Raw genomic sequence first — 21,345 nt, forward strand, 5'->3', positions numbered from 1 at the left:
TCCTCAAATACTTCCCTCCACTACGTCAAACCACAGCGTTCACTGTTACGTCACGTTAATAAACATTGCCGAAGGTTGTCGTCCGAGAACACGACTTTGCACTGGCCCGGATCAGCTCCTTAAAATATATATATTTATTATAGCACCCTAAAGCCTGAGGTGTGCGATTTCTCTCTCACAATTCGAGATGGTGGCTATAGAGAGCAATGTCGTTAGTTCAAAGCATGCCTCCAGTTGTACATGTTAAAGACGCACACAAGGTGTTCATATTATGACCCTTATGGGACACCTTATTCGGCGACTGCAGAGTGCGGCAAATACTCGCATATCTTCTAACTTCGGCTTCTAAGCCTAACCCACCAGCTTTTTGCACATCACGCGCACTTAAAACAACAGCGCACAATTTCTATTCAAAACGTCATCGTCGTCATCCCCGCTGAACCCTTCCATCTTTTAAATCACAGCCATAACGCTCACCCCGTTTAAAAACAAACAAAAAAGAAACAGTCTCTAGCTGAGATCATTGTCGCCATGCGGCGCATCCCTTGTAAACAGCAATCGCCGCCGTTAATCTCTACGCGGCTTCTTATATAGACGCCCGGCGGCTACATCTAGTGGACAGTCAGTCGCGAGATCACCGGTTAATCTTGCGGAGTGGATTGGTCCTGCAGAACTTCTTCAGTCTTGGAGAGAATGCCCGCCATTGCAGAGTCACGTCATTCCCGTAGAACGCCGGTCACGGACGGGAGGGAGCCATAGTCACGACCAGGATAGTGAACTCGTGGTTGAAGTCAGCATCGGTCCTGGAAAGGACAAAGGCTCCGTCCTGGACAAGACCAGCTAGCCCCGCGGAGGACCGGTTCGAGACAAGAAAGCTTGTCCTGGGGCCAGCAGGAGTCCCGGAGACGACCGCCTCCGTACAGACCTCGTCCAGACCTGGACAGCATGTACCCCTGGCAACAAGAATCTATAGTCGCCGACATAGGCCAGTCCACGAGCCATACAGAAGAGACGACAGCTCCTTGTGCAGGCGTGGGTCCGGGACACGACCAGGCGTGGACGAAATCGGTCCCGAGCGAGACCGTGATCCTGTTGAGGGAACCGCAGCGGCCGTTGGCGTTACGAGACCAGTTCCGGAGGAATGGTTCGCTGAACGTCGCGCCTGTTCACACGACGGTTCGTCAGTTGTCACCACCGCATCTCCGGCGACCGCCGCTAGTCGTGGTGCTCGTGGGCCGCGGCGGCCTGGGCGGCCTGCGTGGCCTGGGCGACCTGGGCGGCCCGGAAGAGGTACCGGTACACGGCGTGGTAGTGCACCAGCGTGGCCGCGTTGACGAACAGGTGCCAGATGGCGTGGGCGAACGGTACCCGGCCGTCCGACTTGAAGAACACCACTCCCACAAAGTAGAGCAGGCCGCCGAACAGCAGCTCCTTGAGGCCCGTCAGAGGCCGCTGCGAGCGAAGCACGGGCGGTTGGGGAATTGGGGAAGGGTCGAGGGGGGGTGGACAACGTGTTCAGAGTTTAAAAAAAGAGGGGGGGGGGCAGCTGACACACATTTTACAAGTTGTAGAAGCTCTGCCACGCGTGCTTCTGGCGTATAAAATAATCGCGCTCAATGTGAAAGTCTTGTGGAGGCTCAGAAACAGTTATATATCTTAATTTCGGGCTAAAATTGGCCTCAAATTCTGGACCTGCGAAATCGACACTGTCGTGACGTCGTGACGCGGGACGAAATTCGCCGACGCTGCGTAGCAATACAGTTAGGTTATGATTTTGGTTGCGTTCGCGTTATAGGTGCAGCCGCCGTCTCAGGAACGGAGCGAGACGGTGCACGTACCGTGACGTCATGACGCCTACGCTGACGTCATGACGCTGGGAAAAGACTGAAACTGGTTCGCAGAAGCAAGTATTATGATAAATTATTCACTTTGATGTAGTCCATGCCAGTATTTTTTTCTAAGGCTTAGAGGGCTTGTACCTTCATTTAAAGGAAATGACAAGTTGGAAATGTCATTTCAGTACTTCTTTAAGACAACGTTGAGAAATCCGCGGGAGTTGAAGCGAATTACCGTTAGCTGCGATTACATGAACGCGACGATGCCGGGTCGAGTTGGCGTGTCGGGTCGAAATCCGGTTGTCGATCGTTTTCGAGCAACGCTAGCAGGTCGGGCTGAGGGCGCGTCGGGAGTGGCGCGGGCGACAAATTGCACAATTCTGTGACAATCATAAACTGGATTGCTTAAAGAGGCGGGCATTACTAGCACAAGAAATCTGAGTGTAATGGTAACGAAGCAACAAAGTGTCACTAATAACCTATGAAACTGTTCACTTCGAAGCAAATGTATAAACTGTGTGACTGAATCCGAGCGGCAGTGAAGTATTCATTTAGCAGATACCCTGCATGGCGCCGCTTTCCTCAAACTATGTGGCGAGATGCTATCGTGTACCAGGTAACACTTGTCAGCAGTGTGGAAAAAATGTAATTCTTATACGTGGTAATTGAAGCGTCAGTGCATCCCGCTGTAGCTTGACATCACGTGGTCAAAATACCAAGCCCTCCATCCCAGTCTCTGTCATATATCTGGTGACTTTGAAGCCCGCCCGACACATTTATCCAACATTTAATTTATCCATTCATTCACAGTATCCCACTCCATCGACAATCCATCCATCTACCTACCCACCCGCCCATCTCCCTACCGACCCATCCATCTAATCTCATCATTCCATCAATCCATCCATTCATCTAACTACTCATCTACCGACACATCACTCTATCCATTCATTCATCCCCTTACCCACCCACCCACCCCTCCATCCATCCATCCATCCATCCATCCATCCATCCATCCATCCATCCATCCATCCATCCATCCATCCATCCATCCATCCATCCGTCCGTCCGTCCATCCATCCATCCATCCATCCATCCATCCATCCATCCATCCATCCATCCATCCATCCATCCATCCATCCATCCATCCATCCATCCACCCATCCATCCATTCATCCGTCCGTCCGTCCGTCCGTCCGTCCGTCCGTCCGTCCGTCCGTCCGTCCGTCCGTCCATCCATCCATCCATCCATCCATCCATCCATCCATCCATCCATCCATCCATCCATCCATCCACGTTGATCCATTTCACACCCATGAACTCATATTAACACACGATTCACCAATACATCCGTCAGTTGGTCAACCAAAATCAGTCAATTGTTCACCCGTTTACAGATATGTACGTGTGATAAATGCTCTCAATGGGGTCGAAAGAGAACCATGCCCTCATATCAAGCGAGCCCTTACCATCGAAAATGTGGCGGAAGCGGGAAACACGGCTGAGCCTATGTAGATGAGCACCTCGAGAGTTTTGTACCTGTAGTGGGAAGAGAAAGAAAGAGGTTCGTTCCGAAGGTGGGCCATTTCTGTCTCGACCAAAGTTTGATTTCCCACAATGTGCGCCGCCTTCTGTGTGCTGAAATTTCTCACATTGTAATGAAGCATCGCGCAAGTTATGCCCAATGTATATGTAGCGCCCATATAAGTGCTCAATGTATCCCACACATTATCTATTATAAACAAACAAAACTTCTCAAACACAGTCTGAAATAGTCATTCAGGACCATATTTGAAGTTCCGTCATATGCTAACTTATTATTTGTGCTCTTATATACTAGAAAAATAAAAATGCGCACAAATACTATAATTATTTTAAAATAACAATTCATTATTTTTCCTCCCTAACGGCCTATGCGATGCTGCACCAATCAAGTTTCACCGCAACCTTTGTGTGCTTGCAGTGAAGCTAGCTTTCAGTAGTTCAGGTGAGATTCGAAGCAAGGGAAAACGGAAGATCTCTTACTATAAGAATGCGTGGCCTTTCCTGATGTGATTTAAAACTTGTCAACAACCCCAGTATATACTAAAATGTGTTCTGCATATACTATATATACTACTCTGTTTTCTTTTACTGTTTCCCTTATTTTATTCGGTGCATTTACTTTCTTTAGCATCTTGCTCCTACTCTAACGTTACCTCGATGAAGGACCCACTTTTTTTTGGCACGGCGTATGGACCAGTAATTCGGTATAAGAATATCCAGAACGGAAACCAAAAATAAGTATATAAAGATACAGAAGACAAATAAAGAACGATATAGGAAAAAAGGTGTGAGCCAGTTGTAAATAATATTGCCCTAATGTTACCCAACGCAAAATTTAGCCGCAATTTACGTGCTGAGTACTTACAGTTGGCTGTAGGCAAAGAAAAAAAAACACGCAATTGGAATTCAGCATGTCGATAACGTGGCGCCTATTCTAACGAAAAGCCGATGCGCTAAAAGGATTGCTTGGCAATCTGTCGACAACAGCCTTTCTGACTGACCGAGCAGGAGAAGACGAAACGTGAACGAAATCACGCAATACAAGTGCCGCAGCTAACGTTTTGTTACGAAACTAAGCTACAACTCGCTGCAAACGACTGCGTCATTTAAACGATACAACATGGCGACGGGAAGATGGAACTTAGCTTGAAGTTATCAACAGTGAGCGAACAAGGAATGCCGCAAGCCTCGACGAAGACCAGTCATTTTGTCGAAGCGTACGTTAGCTCCTGGTTGAGGCTTCCCTGTTCGCCCACTGACGTAATAGTGGCACCTTTTTGGCCTACAAAGAAAGTGTGCAATAGGAGGTCTAATAAGACAGCTTGAATAAAAGCTCTATACATTCAGAATAAAGTTTTGCACAATTTCCATGAAAAGTAAGCAGTCATAAGATGTTAACTGGTCCACATGAGAAGCGTACGGGGAACCAGAAGTAGTGTGAGCAAAAATTTACAGGACAGTTTGAATCAAAGCTACAGATTATTTGAACGTTTGGATGTAGAGTACCCATAGACAGTAACAAGTTTCGTGCAGGGTAGAACTACAGCAAAAAGGGAAAAAAACATGGGAGTTGCACGAGGCTTACTTCTCGTGAAAGATGTTCTGGTAGGTGATTCCTAGAACGCAGAGGAACCAAACAACGTAGAGCTGCTTCTGGCCCCACGAGCTGTATTCGCGTAGCAGCAGCCTGCGACACAGCGGGATGTACACAGTTACGAAGGGTGGAATCATACAGCCTGCAAATTGCTGATAGGCATCTCACCAACGTATCCGCCTGTAGGTAAACAATCAGCTGTCTACTGGATATATCGTTCTAAAATTAAATTCATGCAGTCTGTAAACTGCTTATAGGCATCCCACCGACGTATACCCGCCAACAGAAAATGAAACGGCATCCGCATTTCTGTCCGTCCCAAATAAATTTTGTTTGGATGTTGGTAGCCGAATTGTCAGTGCCCTCAGCTATAGCGTCATGCATTGCTTTCTCTACTTCGCTGTATCGGCGGTGAGTGCAGTGAAAGGATGGATCTCGGAGCCAAAGCAATGGTGCACTCACCAGGGCGTGTAGGCAGACGCGATGAAGATGTAGATGGCAGCACGGTCGCACCGGTGTAAGATCATTTTGAGAGTTCTGCGGGAAAGTGCGTGTACCAAATTAGGAGAAAAAATGCGTGCCTTGCTCGGTTGAGCCAGAAAACGATGGCTCAGGAAAAAAGATTAATCCAACTACCGTGATCCCCGATGCGTTGTATTTAATTACCACAGACATCAAGTTGGAGAGCTAAACACAAGGGATGTGCGATGGCGCTGTCGTCGCACTCAATGAGGACCAAAAAAAATATTTTCACAAATGTTACAGGCCTCGATTTCCGCTGCAGGCAAGACAAGCAGACGTGCTAATGTTAACAAGAATTACTTTGGGTAATAAATGCGTGTCATGTGGGCGCCGGTTAAGGAGCCCCAAGTGATCAAAATTAATTCGGGGCCCCCCGCTACAGTGTTTTTAAAGGTAATATTGCTTTCATCTGTCTGTCTGTCTGTCTGTCTGTCTGTCTGTCTGTCTGTCTGTCTGTCTGTCTGTCCGTCCGTCCGTCCGTCCGTCCGTCCGTCCGTCCGTCCGTCCGTCCGTCCGTCCGTCCGTCCGTCCGTCCGTCCGTCTGTCTGTCTGTCTGTCTGTCTGTCTGTCTGTCTGTCTGTCTGTCTGTCTGTCTGTCTGTCTGTCTGTCTGTCTGTCTGTCTGTCTGTCTGTCTGTCTGTCTGTCTGTCTATCTATCTATCTATCTATCTATCTATCTATCTATCTATCTATCTATCTATCTATCTATCTATCTATCTATCTATCTATCTATCTATCTATCTATCTATCTATCTATCTATCTATCTATCTATCTATCTATCTATCTATCTATCTATCTATCTATCTATCTATCTATCTATCTATCTATCTATCTATCTATCTATCTATCATATGCCTAGCATTCCGCTTAGTGATGCTTGGCGGCAAGCTTGTGAGGCGCACCCTCACCTGAGCTTTCCGAGAAAGTGTATGGAATGAAAGAGCGACGAGGTGACGAACAGCAAGACCAGGGCGATTCCGTACACCACGGCGGCCGTCAGGTGTGCCGGGGTGTGGGCGCGCTGGAGCAGGAACTTGAGAGCAAAGAAGCTTGGCAGGATGCTCAGCTGCGCGCCGAGAAAGTGCACAACGGGAACGGTGAGACACATAGCAGCGTTAAGGCGGGCGTACACACCGGCGACTGACCGAGGTCGAGGACCGGCCAAAAGTCGGTCGCAAAATAGTCCACCGAATTTGGCAGAAAAGAAGCAGTTTCGTGAGGCGATTCACTGAGCGATTCTTCTTCGTCGCGGCGACTGGAGTCGCAAAGCTGCTGGACCAATCAGCGGCGCAGAAGCGGGCCGTTGGAATACGGTGACGGCTATTTTGCGTCGCCATGGTTGGTGCGAGCAGACGTGAACGACAGCAGTCGCGAGACAGTTCGGTGTGGCGACGCTCAGCTCGAGCTCGCCGTGAATCGGCTCGCCAGTCGAGGACCTCTTGTCAATTGCCCCGGTGCGAATCCTTCTCACAAAAATTCCCAAAGTAGTTTCTCCCCAAAATTCACTACAAGAGGCACTGCTGTTGCTGCGATCGGTGACCCGGCGTCCTCAACAGTGAACAACTTTAGAGCCTTGTCCGCAAACGCCCGGCCCTTCACACAATATCGAATTTTTGGAGACCTGGAAGGCAGTGTAACAACACTGGTAGCGATATCTTGTGGGCTTTTGTCAAATCACAACGCGTTGCATATGTTTCTTGTTACAGTGGTGTTCTCGTCGGAGAACAAAAGAACTGCGCGTCCCTGCCGACGCTTTACACTAGCAGCTAAGCACGATGATTGCCCATTAGCTCTCTGCACTTAAACTCTGCGCTACAAGATGGCGCCACCAACGCGGCTGTTCACGTCTACGTCTACGCGTATACGCGTTGCTCTTGAAAAAAGAAAGCATTATAAGGTACTGCTAACAGCGTTGCTGTCGTGCGTTCTGGTATTCCGTAAACGATAATAATAATAAACGGAGAGGCCTCACCTTTATACTCGTTGCTTCGGAGGAGTGTAGTGCTGTATACGGCGTAAATATTTTTCTTTACCCATAATCTACCTTATCTCCCTCTCCCCAGCCCGCCACACACACAACGTGCGCAAGAACAACAACAACAAAAAAAGTCCCTTGGCTACTGATCAAATATGCAACAATCAGTTATACTTCCGCTTCGGAGGAGTTAGTTTTAACGTGTTCCTTTGTTCTTAAGATTGTATTGATCCCCGATCGCGGTGCACTTGAGAAGTCACACAGCCACCGCCGCACTGACCGCGTGCGTGATGATGTTGGCCACGTGCTCCAGCTCCGTCGGCACGTACGGCTCGTTCCCAGTCGGCCGAGGGTTCATCAGCCTGCGAACGAAAACGAGGCTTCGGTGACTGCCGGCCCGCTATCCTTGCAACGGTGCAGGAGGAGTGCTCCCTGATACGACGACAGCAGAAAGTTCCTTCAAAAATCACCAGGGGGGAATTCTGGCGCTGATGTCTGCGGGAGCTCCCACATATATAGTCCACCAGCGTGGGAATGACGGTTAATTATAGCGCGTGGATTTGCCTAACGTTCACCCTTATGATTTCTTTTTTTCAAACGGATTTCTGACTTTTTCAAACTGCGTTCATTTTACTGCGGAATGTTGCGTCACAGGTGCCACAGTCTGCTATGCGCATATATGCGTGTGCGCGGACAGAGTTATTTAGTGGCCTCGCCGTGTCTGGAAAACAATCGCCGCTCGGAATTCCGAACGATGTAAAGCACGATAAGAAACGCCACAGAAATGCCCGAAGCGATATGCCCAAAGATCAACGCGAAACGTGCATTATTTACCGTCATTTGATCACCTGGTAGCCCAACAGCCGCAGCGCCAAAGTTCCCTCTAGCGGTTCTTTTTGTAGAAGCACTGTGAACCACAGCAGACAGCCCGCTTATATAAGCACACGTAAAAACAGTATACCTGTAGGCAACAACTAAGTGAAACCGCTGCTGCTAAAAGGTTATAACTTCAAGGAAAAACCACACTTGTCGTTTCCGGAAGGAAAGCTATATACCTGAATCCTCGAGCGCTCTTGTGGTCTGCATCTAATCGCGGTTTCCGCACCGTCGCGCACATCGGTCTTTCGCGCGTCGCTAATAAGCGTACGCCCGCCGCCATGCAGTCTACCGCACTGCACGGAAGGAGCGCAGCCAAAGCGAAAGGCGGCGAAGCAACAAGTGCGGCGAAAGGCGCGAAGAGCCGAGCCAAGCCACATCCTTTTCTGCCGTATGGTCAGACGATCCACGCCGCAGAAACGCCCGAGAGGAATAGACGATGCTAAACAAAAAGCAAGAAGTGCCGCGGGGAATATCGCGCCATCGCTGCCGTCTATATCCGTGACTGTATGCGCGAGCTTCCCTTCCCATGGAGCGCGATCACGGTGGCATGCGCCGGCAGCGGCACCTAGCGGATTCGGTGTCGGGTTGTCGATCAGCGCGGCGGCGTCGTGGATCGCTTCGGGTGTCGCGTACGCTTACGTGACACTACACGCGTAGCGCGTCGTGCCGACATTTGTGGGCCAGTGGAGCGGAGCGGTGTCGTCTCTCTGTCGTGGGTGCTTGCGTACACTGCCTCCCGCCGAAGAAGAAAAGAAAGAGAAACGGAAAAGAAAGACGGGCGCGTGCTTTTGTTTCCCTCCCCTCCTCCGCCTAATTTCTCTGGTCCTTCCTACATCCGCACATCGAACGATACGCCACAGTATCGGAATTCGCCCGTGTGACGGCAGGAGTGAATGGAGGATGAAAGAAGGCAGGATGAGTACTCTGTCAGGTGGCGTGAGCGATGATGCTCAGCTGGAGCTTCTGCAGCGTGGAGGAAGGAAAAAAAGAACACTAGGAGCGAGCGGTCACCAGACTATTCAGAAGCATAGTCACATAAAAGGCATAAAGGAAAGACTCATGGGATATAGGCCATCAACGCGTAATAGACAAGCTGTAATTTCCAGCGCTGAGCGCGTGGACAGTATGGGGAAGAGTAGAGCGAGTGGCGAGAACCGACCGCGATGACGATGACACTAAAAAACTATCGTGAAACAAAGCAATGCCTCGGTAGATCCGGCAACAATGGAGGGTCTTGCTTCCCAATATTAGGAAGGAAGTGGTGTTGTCAGTGGAGGTGGGCTCGCCGATTAGGCTAGGTGCCTGACGCCATAGCTCCCTCCTGTAGACGTCTACAGACGCAGTGGAGCAAGAAAGATGGCGGGTCTCGCAAAGCGCGCGTAGTTCATAACCGTGGTCTTGCTGGGCACCCGAGCTTGTTCGGAGGTCTGTGATGGAGGCTAGTGCTGTCATGGCAATGGCAGCTGCTCTGACGTCACGGACGATGCAGTGACGTCTTAAGTTACGTTGTGCTGTGACCTGCGTTTTTAGTTTTCGGAGAGGGTTGTTGCAGAAAGTGTGTAGGCAGTAAGTCAAATAAATGTGTAAAAACTTTTTTTGAAAACGTGCATAATTATCAATTGCACCACAACAGAAGCTCCAACTTAAGCCAACTAACATAAATCAAGCAGATAACTAGCCATTACTGAAGTCGTTAAAATTTTGTTGCGTTTCGACTGTCCCTTTGAAATCGAGGTATTCATGGAAGACTGTCTGGTAGGGAGGAATCCTGATAAAAGGTAAAAAAAGAGCACCATGGTCGAAGCACGTGGTCTACTGTCTATTTGTTTCTTCGGTTGACTTTCTTACGAGATGCAACCGCGGGTATCGTTCATGATGTTGCAAGGGAGCCAAGCCCTAAGTCTCCAAGATGTCTAGACTGTCTGCCGGTTTCAAAGAACGTTTATACAGAAGACTTACCATAGACTGTTCTGAGACTAAGATTATCTACCAAGGCTCGCTGTAGACTATATAAGTAAACCTTTGAGGGAAAAACGGCTTAGAGCTCACAAATGTAGTGTCCCTGTATAGCATACACAGGAATGCTCCACAAATGCACCCAAATGTAAAGCCCCTTAAACTTAAGTAGCAACACTCTCCTCCTCCGCCTTCACTCCTCCTCGTTTCTCCTCTCTTTCACGCTCCCTCCTCGACCGTGGCGCCGCCTACACTGCTCGAGCGTAGCACCGGCGCCAACATGCGCTCCTCGCCACTCCGTAGACGCTTCTCGAGCAAAAATGGCGCTGATGCACGGCGCGATGGCCTACGTGATGCTATTAGGCCAATAGTGACGCGGCGTCGGCCTCGGCCAGAGCGCGTGAGGAGGAGGCGGCATTCTTCAAAGCGTGGCACTACTTTACAAGGTTTAAGGGGCTTTACCCAAATGCAGCAGTGAGCGCCACCTGCCGGTCTCACCTTGAGTAGAAGCGGTACCGTGCCACGGCGCCGTTCACTCCTGCGGTCGCCATCTGTGGTGCACGTCATCTGCGAATACAGGATTGATAACACAGTCACGTGGGCAATGCAGATTCCAAGCTGCAACGCTGATGTTCACGCGCACGCGGCAATGCCCGGGTGTCATACGAAAGCGTTCGCCGATATCTGCAGGCCTGCCTACTGCCTGCCTGCTTGCCTGCTTTTACCTACCTGGCCTGCCCTGCCTTGCCTGTACAAATGCAATGGATAAGTAGTGGGCCAAGACTACAAAATCTCTCGGCATGGGATCGGAAAGTCAGCTGACGCAAAAGAAATCGATGGCATATTCCTTCGTCCTTGGAGTGGACACGAATGATGATGATTACGACGACGTAGAAGGTAGACGAAACATCTGTCTGCTGCCTTCCTTCCTTTTATTTTTGGCCACGCAAGCCTTGTTTTACTTTTTTCACGACCTAATTATCACACTGCCAAACTCATGCTGCTATACAGGAATTGAAAGCTTTCACGCGGGAGCTCCCTAAGCGCCGCCGTAATCCGCTTTGTACTCTGGAGCACGAGCGCCTGTTGAAAAACGCTAGAAGACGTAGAGGAATCCAAGCTTTCTGCGCCTGCTTGCAACAGTTCACAAAGCACGTGCCCTAACCCCCCGCGCGTAAACCGTGGAAAGAAATGCTACAAGTCCTTTCCGGCTTAAGCCAGCTTTAAAGCCGTGTGTAGCTGTCGCACTGCGTTAAGGGTTCAAATTTCGACCACCAGTCTGAATATTCCAAGACGCTGGCTCAGAGCCATTTATAATGACGAGCGCGTCAACGGTGTCTAAAGCTGTCTCACATTCCCCTCTTTCATCTTTTTTTTGTCCGAGTGAAACTGCATTGTCAGCTCGAATGGCGCCGCTGCCTGAAGTAGGATGACATATGTAGCTTGTCGGGAAAGTATATAGTTCATGATTATATTGCGCTTAGTGTTACACTGACGAGCATAAAGGACAAGACGCGGACGTACGTAGTGCGTATATATATATATATATATATATATATATATATATATATATATATATATATATAATGGCACGCGCTAGTTACGCTAGCTGTCGAGGAAGAAGAAGTGTGCGTGGTAGCTGCTGGTTGAGGACCCGTAGGCATACGATGGATGCGTACCCAGCACCTCCACCAGTTTGTCACGAGAGGAAAAGCCAGTCAGTCAGTTCTAAGCGAACGGCCGTTTACAGTTCGTTTTCGCAGCAGCTACCACGCACACTTCTTGTCGTGCCCCTGTCGTCTCGTCCGTTGTCTTTCTCATTTCTTTTCTTTTTTTCCTTGTGGCATTTAACATCTCCCCAACTTTAGTTATTTATTTATTTATTTGTTTTTTTTCTTTTTTTTTGGAGGGAGGGGTAATGGCACGCGCTAGTTACGCTAGCTGTCGAGGAAGAAGAAGTGTGCGTGGTAGCTGCTGCGAAAACGAACTGTAAACGGCCGTTCGCTTAGAACTGACTGACTGGCTTTTCCTCTCGTGACAATATATATATATATATATATATATAGTATAGTATAGTATAGTATAGCATAGTATAGTATATAAGTATATAGTATAAGTGCACAGTATAACACACAAGGTCGCCTCCTCCGATGTGCCAGTATAGCCTTCTCTCTTTCCGTGGTCCGCAGGTTACGTCCCCGCTTTGACGCCTCACGAATCGCAACGATCAAAGAAATAAATAAAGCGACTGTAACACCGCTTCTATAGAAAAGCAATATTTCTACGCCTAGCTTGCCTTTCGCACTCGAGAAAAATAAGAAATAATAGAACTTCGCTAACAAGGAAGCCTTCGGTGCATCGTCCCGGATATGAGATCAGCTTCCGGTTCCTCCGAGTGGAAGCCGCTCCTCGACCTTCCTCTGACGCAAACGTGTCGGCAGAGTTCGCGCAAACACCGTCGCGATACGCAAACCGGACGAACACTGCACGTCCTGACTCGGCACACGCGTACTTCCCGCGCTGCGCCGACTGTGTTCGTTACTTGTGCCCCGTCTGTAATAAAATATACATTGTCTTGCGCTGACGTTCACGCCGCTTCGTCCAAAGCGCGAGGTGGTTATCTCGCGGGGAGCACAACGCGGTGCCATCGTCTGTGCCAAGTTCCCCCCCAAAAAGCATTCATTCATTCATTCATTCATTCATTCATTGCTGGTCGGTCGATCGATTGACTGGCTGACGGGAGCGATCAACCGAACGGCTGATTGGATATTTGGTCGGTTGAGTGATTGGTCAGTATACTGAGTAGCTTATTGGTTGGTCGATTCTTAAATTTATCGATATATTGTCTGAATGAATGATACATTGATTGGGTGTTTGATTTGTTCAGTGATTGATCGAAGGACTGAGGACTGGCTGGCTGACTGGCTGAGTGAATTAGTTGACTGACCGATTGGTAGGCCAATATGTTAATTTATTGATATATTGTCTGACTGACAGATTGAGTGTTTCATCGGTCGCGTGGATCGGTCTATAGATAGCTAACTGACTTACTAGTTGATTGATTGATTGATTGATTGATTGATTGATTGACTGACTGACTGACTGACTGACTGATTGATTGATTGATTGATTGATTGATTGATTGATTGATTGATTGATTGATTGATTGATTCTCGGGCTATGGTGTTGGGCTGCTGAGCACGAGGTCACGCGATCGAATCCCGGCCACGGCGGCCGCATTTCGGTGGGGTCGAAATGTGAAAACACTCGTGTACAAAGACTTAGGTGCACGTTATCTCCGCTACGGCGTGCCTCATAATCAGATCGTGGTTTTGGCGCGTAAAACCGCAAAATTTAATTTTAACGCCATAAGCCGTAGCGCCGCCGCGGTGGGTCCGGGAGGTGTTCCCGGCAGCAGGTAATTCAGCAAACAGTAGTTACTGGATTTAGATCAACAAAGTATTTAATAAGCGATTATGGCATCTTTATTTGTACACGCCTTCGCGAATGCGCGCTCTTACGTCATCATCTGACTGGCATCATAATCATCATCATAATAAAAGCTTTACTGTAGAGACTGAGGAGTTTGGAGCACGCAGGCTCCCGGGGGGTGCCCGCATGACCCCACCGAACTCAAGCGTTACCTGCACATACTCCATTTTCTGACTCGCACAATCCTGTCCGCCGAGCGATACGGCGGAGAGGATTCACGTGGTTTCAGGTGACTTCACGCGCGCTATTGATCTGCACTACGCGTAGCGAATCGTTTCGCTTATAGCGCGACGAATAGGGTAAAAACGACCAATTCGCAAAAGCCAGAAGAGCCGTTCGAAGCCAAAAAAAGACGAAGTCTGAGCCAATCCGTGTACAGTCGAACGACATTATAACGAAGTGCTCTGGGCCGCCTCCGAAATCATTCGTTATACAGGTCATTTCGTTGTAAAGGTGTTTGGCTCCACCACCCGTCATTCCTGGCTGATCGACCGCGTTTTGCAGTTCTCGTAAGTCCACTACTGAACTCGCCGCGGTGAGTGCGGTTGATACATGGCGTCTCGCAGCTGAACGCGAGGTTGCGAGTTCGATTCCCGCGGCGGTGGCCGCGTTTCTATGGGTCCGAAACGAAAAAAAAAAAGAAACACGCACGTGTACCGCGCGTGCATGTGGTGGAGGTTATAAAGAATTAAGCCCCACGGGGCCAAAATTAATTCGGAGTACCCCAAACCTACGGGGTCGCTCAACAACCCACTAAGCAGTTCGAAGAAAAAAATTTCCCTTTTTCTTTTGTTGTTGTTATACCACAAGCGTCAGATTTCCTTCAAGTAACTTTTTTCGTATGGAAACTCCATGCTTCAAATTGCCGCTTATAGGGAGTTTTCGCGAACCGGCAACATTTAAAAAATCGCCGCAAACACAGCAGAACGGTACCTTTACGAGAGCTATATACACTGCAGGACGCCCGCACAGTGTGACCTTTTAGACAGGGCGTTCGATCGCTTCGTTCGAGTGTTTCTTTCTCGGGCTCGAGTGACGTCACAGAGCGTGTATAGGGCTTCGGGCAAACATCGTCGACGACTTCCTCGTTTCCGGCAGCTCACGCAACCGGCGGCTGCAGCACGGGCCCGAGCCGTGCGGCGGAGTATACCCACAGGCTGGAAATCGATATCGCAATAACTCCTGGCTATAGCCGGTCAACGCAAAACCGCGGGGCCATGTTGCAAATTGGATTGAACGAGCGCCTTACGTCACGCTGTATAGGTTGCAGAGACCGGTAGCCAGAAGGGAACGTCACGCTATGTAGGTTGCAGAGACCGGTAGCCAGAAGGGAACGTCACGCTATAGGTTGCAGACACCGGTAGCCAGAAGGGATCGGCTGGTTACCGAGTGGCTTGACCTTGAGCAGCAACCGCGACGAGAGAGGTCAAGGTCGAGAGAAACGCAAGATAAATTGGATGTTCCTTTTGTTTGGTTTCTTTCGGTTTTCTTCATTGTCTTTTTTTATTCTTATTGAAATATCGAACTGCAGAATTTAGGTTTCCTTATTCGACCTTAAAATTAGCCCACCGAGAAAACGCTGTCAACTTGACTGTGTTGCGCATAAAAGCAGGCAATAGATTCGTTTTGCCATTGAAACTGTTTTTATCTTCCTAATTGAGCACGCATCAGCGTTCATGCGGCGAGACTTATAACCTAACCTAACGGCCCGTAAGCACTGCATGGGTCAGCACGTAATCGCTTTTTTACTTTTCTTCTTTATGGGGGGGGGGGGGGGGGAGATGTGCCAGTTGTGTCGTTAAGCTGCAGTACGCTTGGGGATATCTTCTTTTTTTTTTGCGCTAGAAAAAATCAAGTCTGTGAGCAAAGCGTTTCCAGCTCAGCACTCACTGGTTTACCGGAAACACATGCAACTACGTCGATTCCTAACTTACGTAAGCCATATATGTACGTAACTACGTAAGCCAGAGCGGGAAGATCGGATGACGAGGATCAACATAAAGTGAACAGGGAACTGCGTGCAACCTTTTACATTCTTGATTGATTGATTCATTCATTCATTGAAAGCCTGACTGAATAAAGTGATTAAGACTGGCTGCACAAACTTACCAACTAAATAAAACAAGGAAATTATAATACAGAAACTTAAGCAGGCGGAGAAACCCATAACTATACAAATAACTACACAATATATAAGCATTCATGATATCATTGGAAGGAAATTTACAGCACAAAAAATAGGTTGGAGTGCATGCAGCAGGCACTACCAAATCCTGGCTGGGAGCTGAGCACTGTCGCTGAAAAGAAAAGTGGGCAATCATTGCATTCTACCGGTGCTAACATACGGGGCAGAAATTTGGAAGTTAACAAAGGAGCTCGCAAACAAGTTCAGGACCGGGCAGTAGCGACGGGGCGAAGAATGCTAGGGGAATAATGTTAGGAAATAAGAAGAGATGCGGCGTGGTTTAGAGAGGAATCGGGGATAGCCGATATTCTAGTTGACATTAAGAATAAAAAAAGATATGGAGCTGGGCAAACCATATAATGCGTATGGCAGATAACCGGTGGACTATTAGAGTTACACAATGGGTGCCAAGAAAAGGGACGCGCAGTCGAGGACGGCAGAAAATTATGTGGGGGTGATGAAATTAGGAAATTTGCCAGCGCAAGTTGGAATCGGCTAGCGCAAGACAGGGGTAATTAGAAATCTCTCGGAGAGGCGTTCGCCTTGCAGTGGACATAACAACTGGCTGCTGGTGTTGCTGCTGATCATGGTGGCGACGATTCATTCAATCATTCATTCATTCATTCATTCATTCATTCATTCATTCATTCATTCATTCATTCATTCATTCATTCATTCATTCATTGACATCATTCTGCCCATAGTACCTGCTGAAGCATTAACAAGGGGTTGGCACACAAGTCATGCACATGACAAGGTTGCGGGTATGCTGACTGCAGGAACTTAAACTTTCCCGCAATCTCTAAAATTTCAATTCGCGGTGTTGTAAGCAGCGATAACAAGTAACTCACGTCCGATCCCTCGAATAGATGCTATAGTTACCACAGGCACCCATATATTAATTAAGGTTGTTTTTCGCAATCTGGTAACGTCAGAGATGGTGAAAAATTCGGCCATCTTGGTACAAGATTTTCGGGGCTCGTAGTGAAGTACGAACGCAACTACAAGAGAAGAAAAATCGAACAGAACACGTGATCTCACACGTTGTTTTAGGTTAATGGCATCCTCGACAAACGGCTGTTGGGGATATTGTGGCAGGAAAGTGGGGACACCACAAACAGTTAACGCAGGCGTACAAAAAAACGAAGACCCCAATAAAGGCTCAGAAAGTTTGACGCTGGAAATTTATCGTCCGTAAGAAATTGGAAACAAATTTAACGGATAGACAAGACATCATGCAAAATAACAAACAGAGCTTGGTGGCGCCGCCCACCACCCCATTTCAAAGGGGACGCTCATAGCATCCATCCATCCATCCGTCATCCAGCCATCTCGACTCCAGGACACTACGCGGTGCGGCGCAACGGTGCGATTTGTCGAGGATGTCATGAGGATGTCACGAAGATGTCATAAGATCAGTTCAAGGTCACGTCGCATGCAATGCTGCGTTGTGCCTTCGCGGAGATTATCCCCCCGTTTAAAATGCTTTCTTAGTTCGGGAAATAATTATCACTGCAAGTTGGTCTTCTGCTTCGCGCGAGAAGTGTATGCGCAGAAGTCAACTGCACACACGAGGCAAAAAGAATGAATAGAGAATCATAAACGTGCGAATGACAAGCTATGTGACGCAAGACAGCATTCTGAAGAAAAAAAAAATGTAATTCAAGAGTCGACAGTACACCGAGGTATATACAAAACAAGAAAATGTAAATTCCGAATTATAAAATAAAATAAAGCCGCTACATGGTGCGATACATAGTTTCGGAAAATATTTCATTTAACAGCTAACAAAATAAACAAACATCTCGATATAAACGTGTAGGCGTGCCGGGGGTGTCATGTCAATAATAGACAATGTCACTCATTTAACTATAATTAACGGACAAGCGTTCACCGAAAAATAGAAAACCTAGAGCTTGTTTGATACAACTTGTATACCAGTCGCAGCAAACGTTGCCATGACATGAACTGGGGAATTCCGATGTCTGTCAATAAAACGCTTTTGTAATTCACTCTCCGTTCGATAAAAGAACCAATGCGCTAACAACGGTCGCGCACGGAAAGAGTTCGTCGATCACGCGTGCATACTTTCTCCGTGCGCGGTTCTGTTAGCGCGTTATGCTGTTGAGATATTCATTACGTAACGAAGGCCGCTCGCACTGCGGTGTTGCAACCGGAGCGTCTCACCTGTCCTCCTGCGACGAAGTCGAGTCATCCGGCAGCTTCGCCCTCTTCATCTCGTCGCCGTCAAAGTCGAGACCGGCCGGTCGCCTGTCACGGCTAACCATGAACGCCAGTGCGTGCGCGCAGTTGGCACGCGGGTGCGTTGCTCGGGAGACGGGAGACGGGCGTCGCGAGGCCTAGCGACGAGCACGGCTCGCAGCCACTGCCGTCGGTGTCTCGCCCGGGTCTCGAGGAAAACAAGAGCGGCCCGCGCAGCCGTGTACGTGCGGGCGATGGGCTGGCCGGCTGCGGTTGCAGCGTCCGCGAGGGCTCACTTCCGCCGCCGGCGCCGCAGCGCTGCCGCAAAGCCGACTTGCAGGAGGAGGCCGCCCGCGCCGGACGCCATCTTGCCCGACGAGCGCGAACCGCGATAGGAAGAGAGAAAGAGAAGAGGAGAAGGATAATACTACAAACATAAAGAAAGGAGGCCAGGGCGGCGCAATCGGTAAAAAAAGGCACAGATAGAGTGACGTCATAGTGACGCCATCGATGGAGGAAAGAGAGAGCGTATAGAGTGCAAATGGCAGCGACAAAAATGAGAGGCGCTCGATGCTCGCCGTCTGGACTTCCCCCCGACTGTGGTTGTCGCGAGCAGACGACTGAAGCCGGAGCTCCCTCAGTGCAGCGGAAATAGATCTCTAAGGCCTTGTTTTTGGCCGTATGGTGGGCGGCTGAAAGCATTTAGGTACAGCATGGACGTGTCGGTGCCGTCACATTTTGAACGTGCATGCATGCTGTCACGGCTGCGCTTGCATTGCGCCGCATGCTTACGCTAACGTTAACGTGCTAGTTGTGCGGTATACATAGTCTGCTCCAAAGGCAACGCCAATCATTAAAAGGACCCTGAAGCACCTTTTATCGAAGTGGAGAAATGCATTTGAAGTTAAGATATGCTATTTCAGAAATACTTTGCCGCAAAACGTACTTTAATGCGTTCAGCAAAGGCTGAGTTGTTACCAATCAAACACGCCCTTCGGGGTGCTTCCGCTCTTGCGCTGCGTGCGCTGTGGCGAAGCGGGGTGTGCCCACAACGCTCCGCCCACTGAACGTCACCGTGGCGCGCAGTTCAAATTTGATTTGGGGTGTTCACGTAGACGTAACTATTTCCGATTCTGGCGCCTACAACGCGCTTTAGCTAGCTTTAGCGCAACGCATGGAGGAACGAAATAAACCATTTTCCTTCCTCCATGGCGAAACGTAGGCCAAACGCAGTTGTCCTCAGCGAACCGCAGTGCGCTCACCCAGTGGACTCGTCGCGGCGGCCCGCGGCGGCCGCGGTATCTGCAATACAATAGCCTCCGAGATTTTTGCGCGCCGACTGGTCAGCCAGTGCGCGCAAATCTCCGAGGCCACGACGTAGCAGACCGCAGCTACATGCAACTTCATGCACGACAGAGCTTGAGAGCATGCTCAGGCTCATATGGGCTCCAGTCTGACTGTCACGTGGTGCGCACCGGCTTCGTCGTTCACCAGCTTGAGCGACCGATAGTTGTCACATCCAACTTGTGCATTTTGAAGCGCTATCAATAGTCTGCCGAGGCGTCAAGGGAGGAGCGGCCGGAAGTTCGTGTGGTTTCGTCTGGTTCGTTTGTGTGGTTTCGTTTGGTCTTAAGTTTCGCGTGGTTCGACGCTATAGTTCAGTGCTCAAACCTAGTCGAAGTTAGCGACTCCCGACGACTATACGACAGCGATAAGCAGGTTGGCCAAATTTTAATCCCTACGCGGGCGGCCGCGGCCAAGCGTATAAGACCGTCGACGTCTTCCTGAAGTATGCAGTTTTTGTCGAAATTCGAAAGCACCATTTTCGCTTACTTCAGCCTGTTTATTAAACTTAGTCAATAAATATGCACAGCAATAGTGGGAAGAAACGCACTGATCCAAACATCCTTCTTGATTGATGTCCGGTATTGGCCAATAGCAGCCGCGTATGGGATGTGTTACGAAATAAAGCGCCCAGAAAAGAATGATTGAGGAGCAGGCGTCTGTTGAGAAGAGAGCGTTTGAGAGAAAGGTGACTTCGCGCTGCGAGCCTTTTACGCACCTCGCATGACTGAAAAACTTGGTTGAGATTGATACGATTAAGTATGGCCCGTGAAACGCAGCCACCGAAGAAACAGGCCAGCACGCCTAGTAGTGACGAACTCACATCTTTATCGCCCTAACGCGACTACTGCGGCCCCTTATATCTTGCCCACCAGTCATGGCGCAGCAGCAACACAAAACAAACAGGGCTGCCAGGGGGCGCTGCATTTTAGAACAATTAACATTGTGTCAGAGATGTTCAAAGCAGCGTATGCTATCCGCGGATTACCTTTGTTGTTTTTTTTACACCAAGCAGGAGGGGTAGTTCAGAACCCCTTTAAAGTGAACACAGCTGGAATATTAACTCGAAGTCAGAGATTTCAAACAAATAAATACATAAATGGATAATGCGAAGCATTACAGAGACGTCTACGCACAAGACACATGGTCGGCACAGATTTTCGTACCTTACATAGAACTCTAAACGATGCGGACCAAGAAAAGAAATGCAATCTTGTTGCGAAATTCGAGCGAGAACAAAGCAGCGACCGGTAAGTGCAATGTCTTTTTTTGTTTGTTTGTTTAATTGTCAGAATAAAAAGAAAAAAAACGGAGGGTAGACGGATTATACACTATATGTGACGAAGCCGAGCGCGAGACTCACAATTTTGTGTCTTCGCAGATAGGTACTCGCGGATGCTCCGGGTATTCGGCTGGGCCGCGCGAACTTCAGGGTTTTGAGTTCCTCGATCGTCTGCTCACCGCCCACGCGGCTTCCGGCGTCAGGCCTAGCGGTTGGGGCGGCGAGCCGCCATGGTGGCTCGGCGGCGGTGAAAGCCGATGCCTTGTCTGTCTTGTCTTGTGGCGTCGAGAGTGGCGCGTACCCACTATGGGGGATTGGCCAAGAAGCAGGCGGTTTTCCGTATGGTTAGAAGTAGAGGCCACACATGTGCGGTGGCACGCAGACGGCCCCCCCTTCCGTCGTCTTCTTCCTCGGCGCCGAGAACACCACGCCCGCTCGTCGAGGTCAGACGTGCCTGAACACTGCTCCACAGCACGTACGTCGGCCCGAACCGCCGCACCCAGCCGGGGGCCCCCGAGGCACCGCGGGCGGCA

The 21,345-nt window shown here is 49.2% G+C and overlaps 1 protein-coding gene across 3 annotated transcripts; it reads right to left on the reverse strand.

Moving 5' to 3' along the window:
• Window positions 1–111: 111 nt before the first annotated feature.
• LOC139049045 (monocyte to macrophage differentiation factor 2) lies at window positions 112–21,071 on the reverse strand. Of its 3 annotated transcripts, none has more exons than XM_070524159.1 (9): window positions 20,894–21,071; window positions 18,172–18,553; window positions 10,806–10,874; window positions 7,753–7,834; window positions 6,406–6,563; window positions 5,437–5,511; window positions 4,966–5,067; window positions 3,305–3,374; window positions 112–1,452 (listed from the first exon to the last, which is right to left on the reverse strand). In XM_070524159.1, exons 3-9 carry the CDS (start codon window positions 10,856–10,858, stop codon window positions 1,216–1,218), a joined length of 777 nt encoding a protein of 258 aa, XP_070380260.1. In that variant the 5' UTR covers window positions 10,859–10,874; window positions 18,172–18,553; window positions 20,894–21,071; the 3' UTR covers window positions 112–1,215. The 3 variants fall into 3 exon arrangements, with proteins under 3 accessions (XP_070380260.1, XP_070380261.1, XP_070380259.1); XM_070524160.1 differs by having other exon boundaries at window positions 18,172–18,613; XM_070524158.1 differs by lacking the exons at window positions 10,806–10,874; window positions 18,172–18,553; window positions 20,894–21,071 and adding an exon at window positions 8,528–8,672.
• Window positions 21,072–21,345: the final 274 nt, after the last annotated feature.

This window comes from Dermacentor albipictus, chromosome 8 (assembly GCF_038994185.2).
Source record: "Dermacentor albipictus isolate Rhodes 1998 colony chromosome 8, USDA_Dalb.pri_finalv2, whole genome shotgun sequence".
NCBI lineage: Eukaryota > Metazoa > Arthropoda > Arachnida > Ixodida > Ixodidae > Dermacentor > Dermacentor albipictus.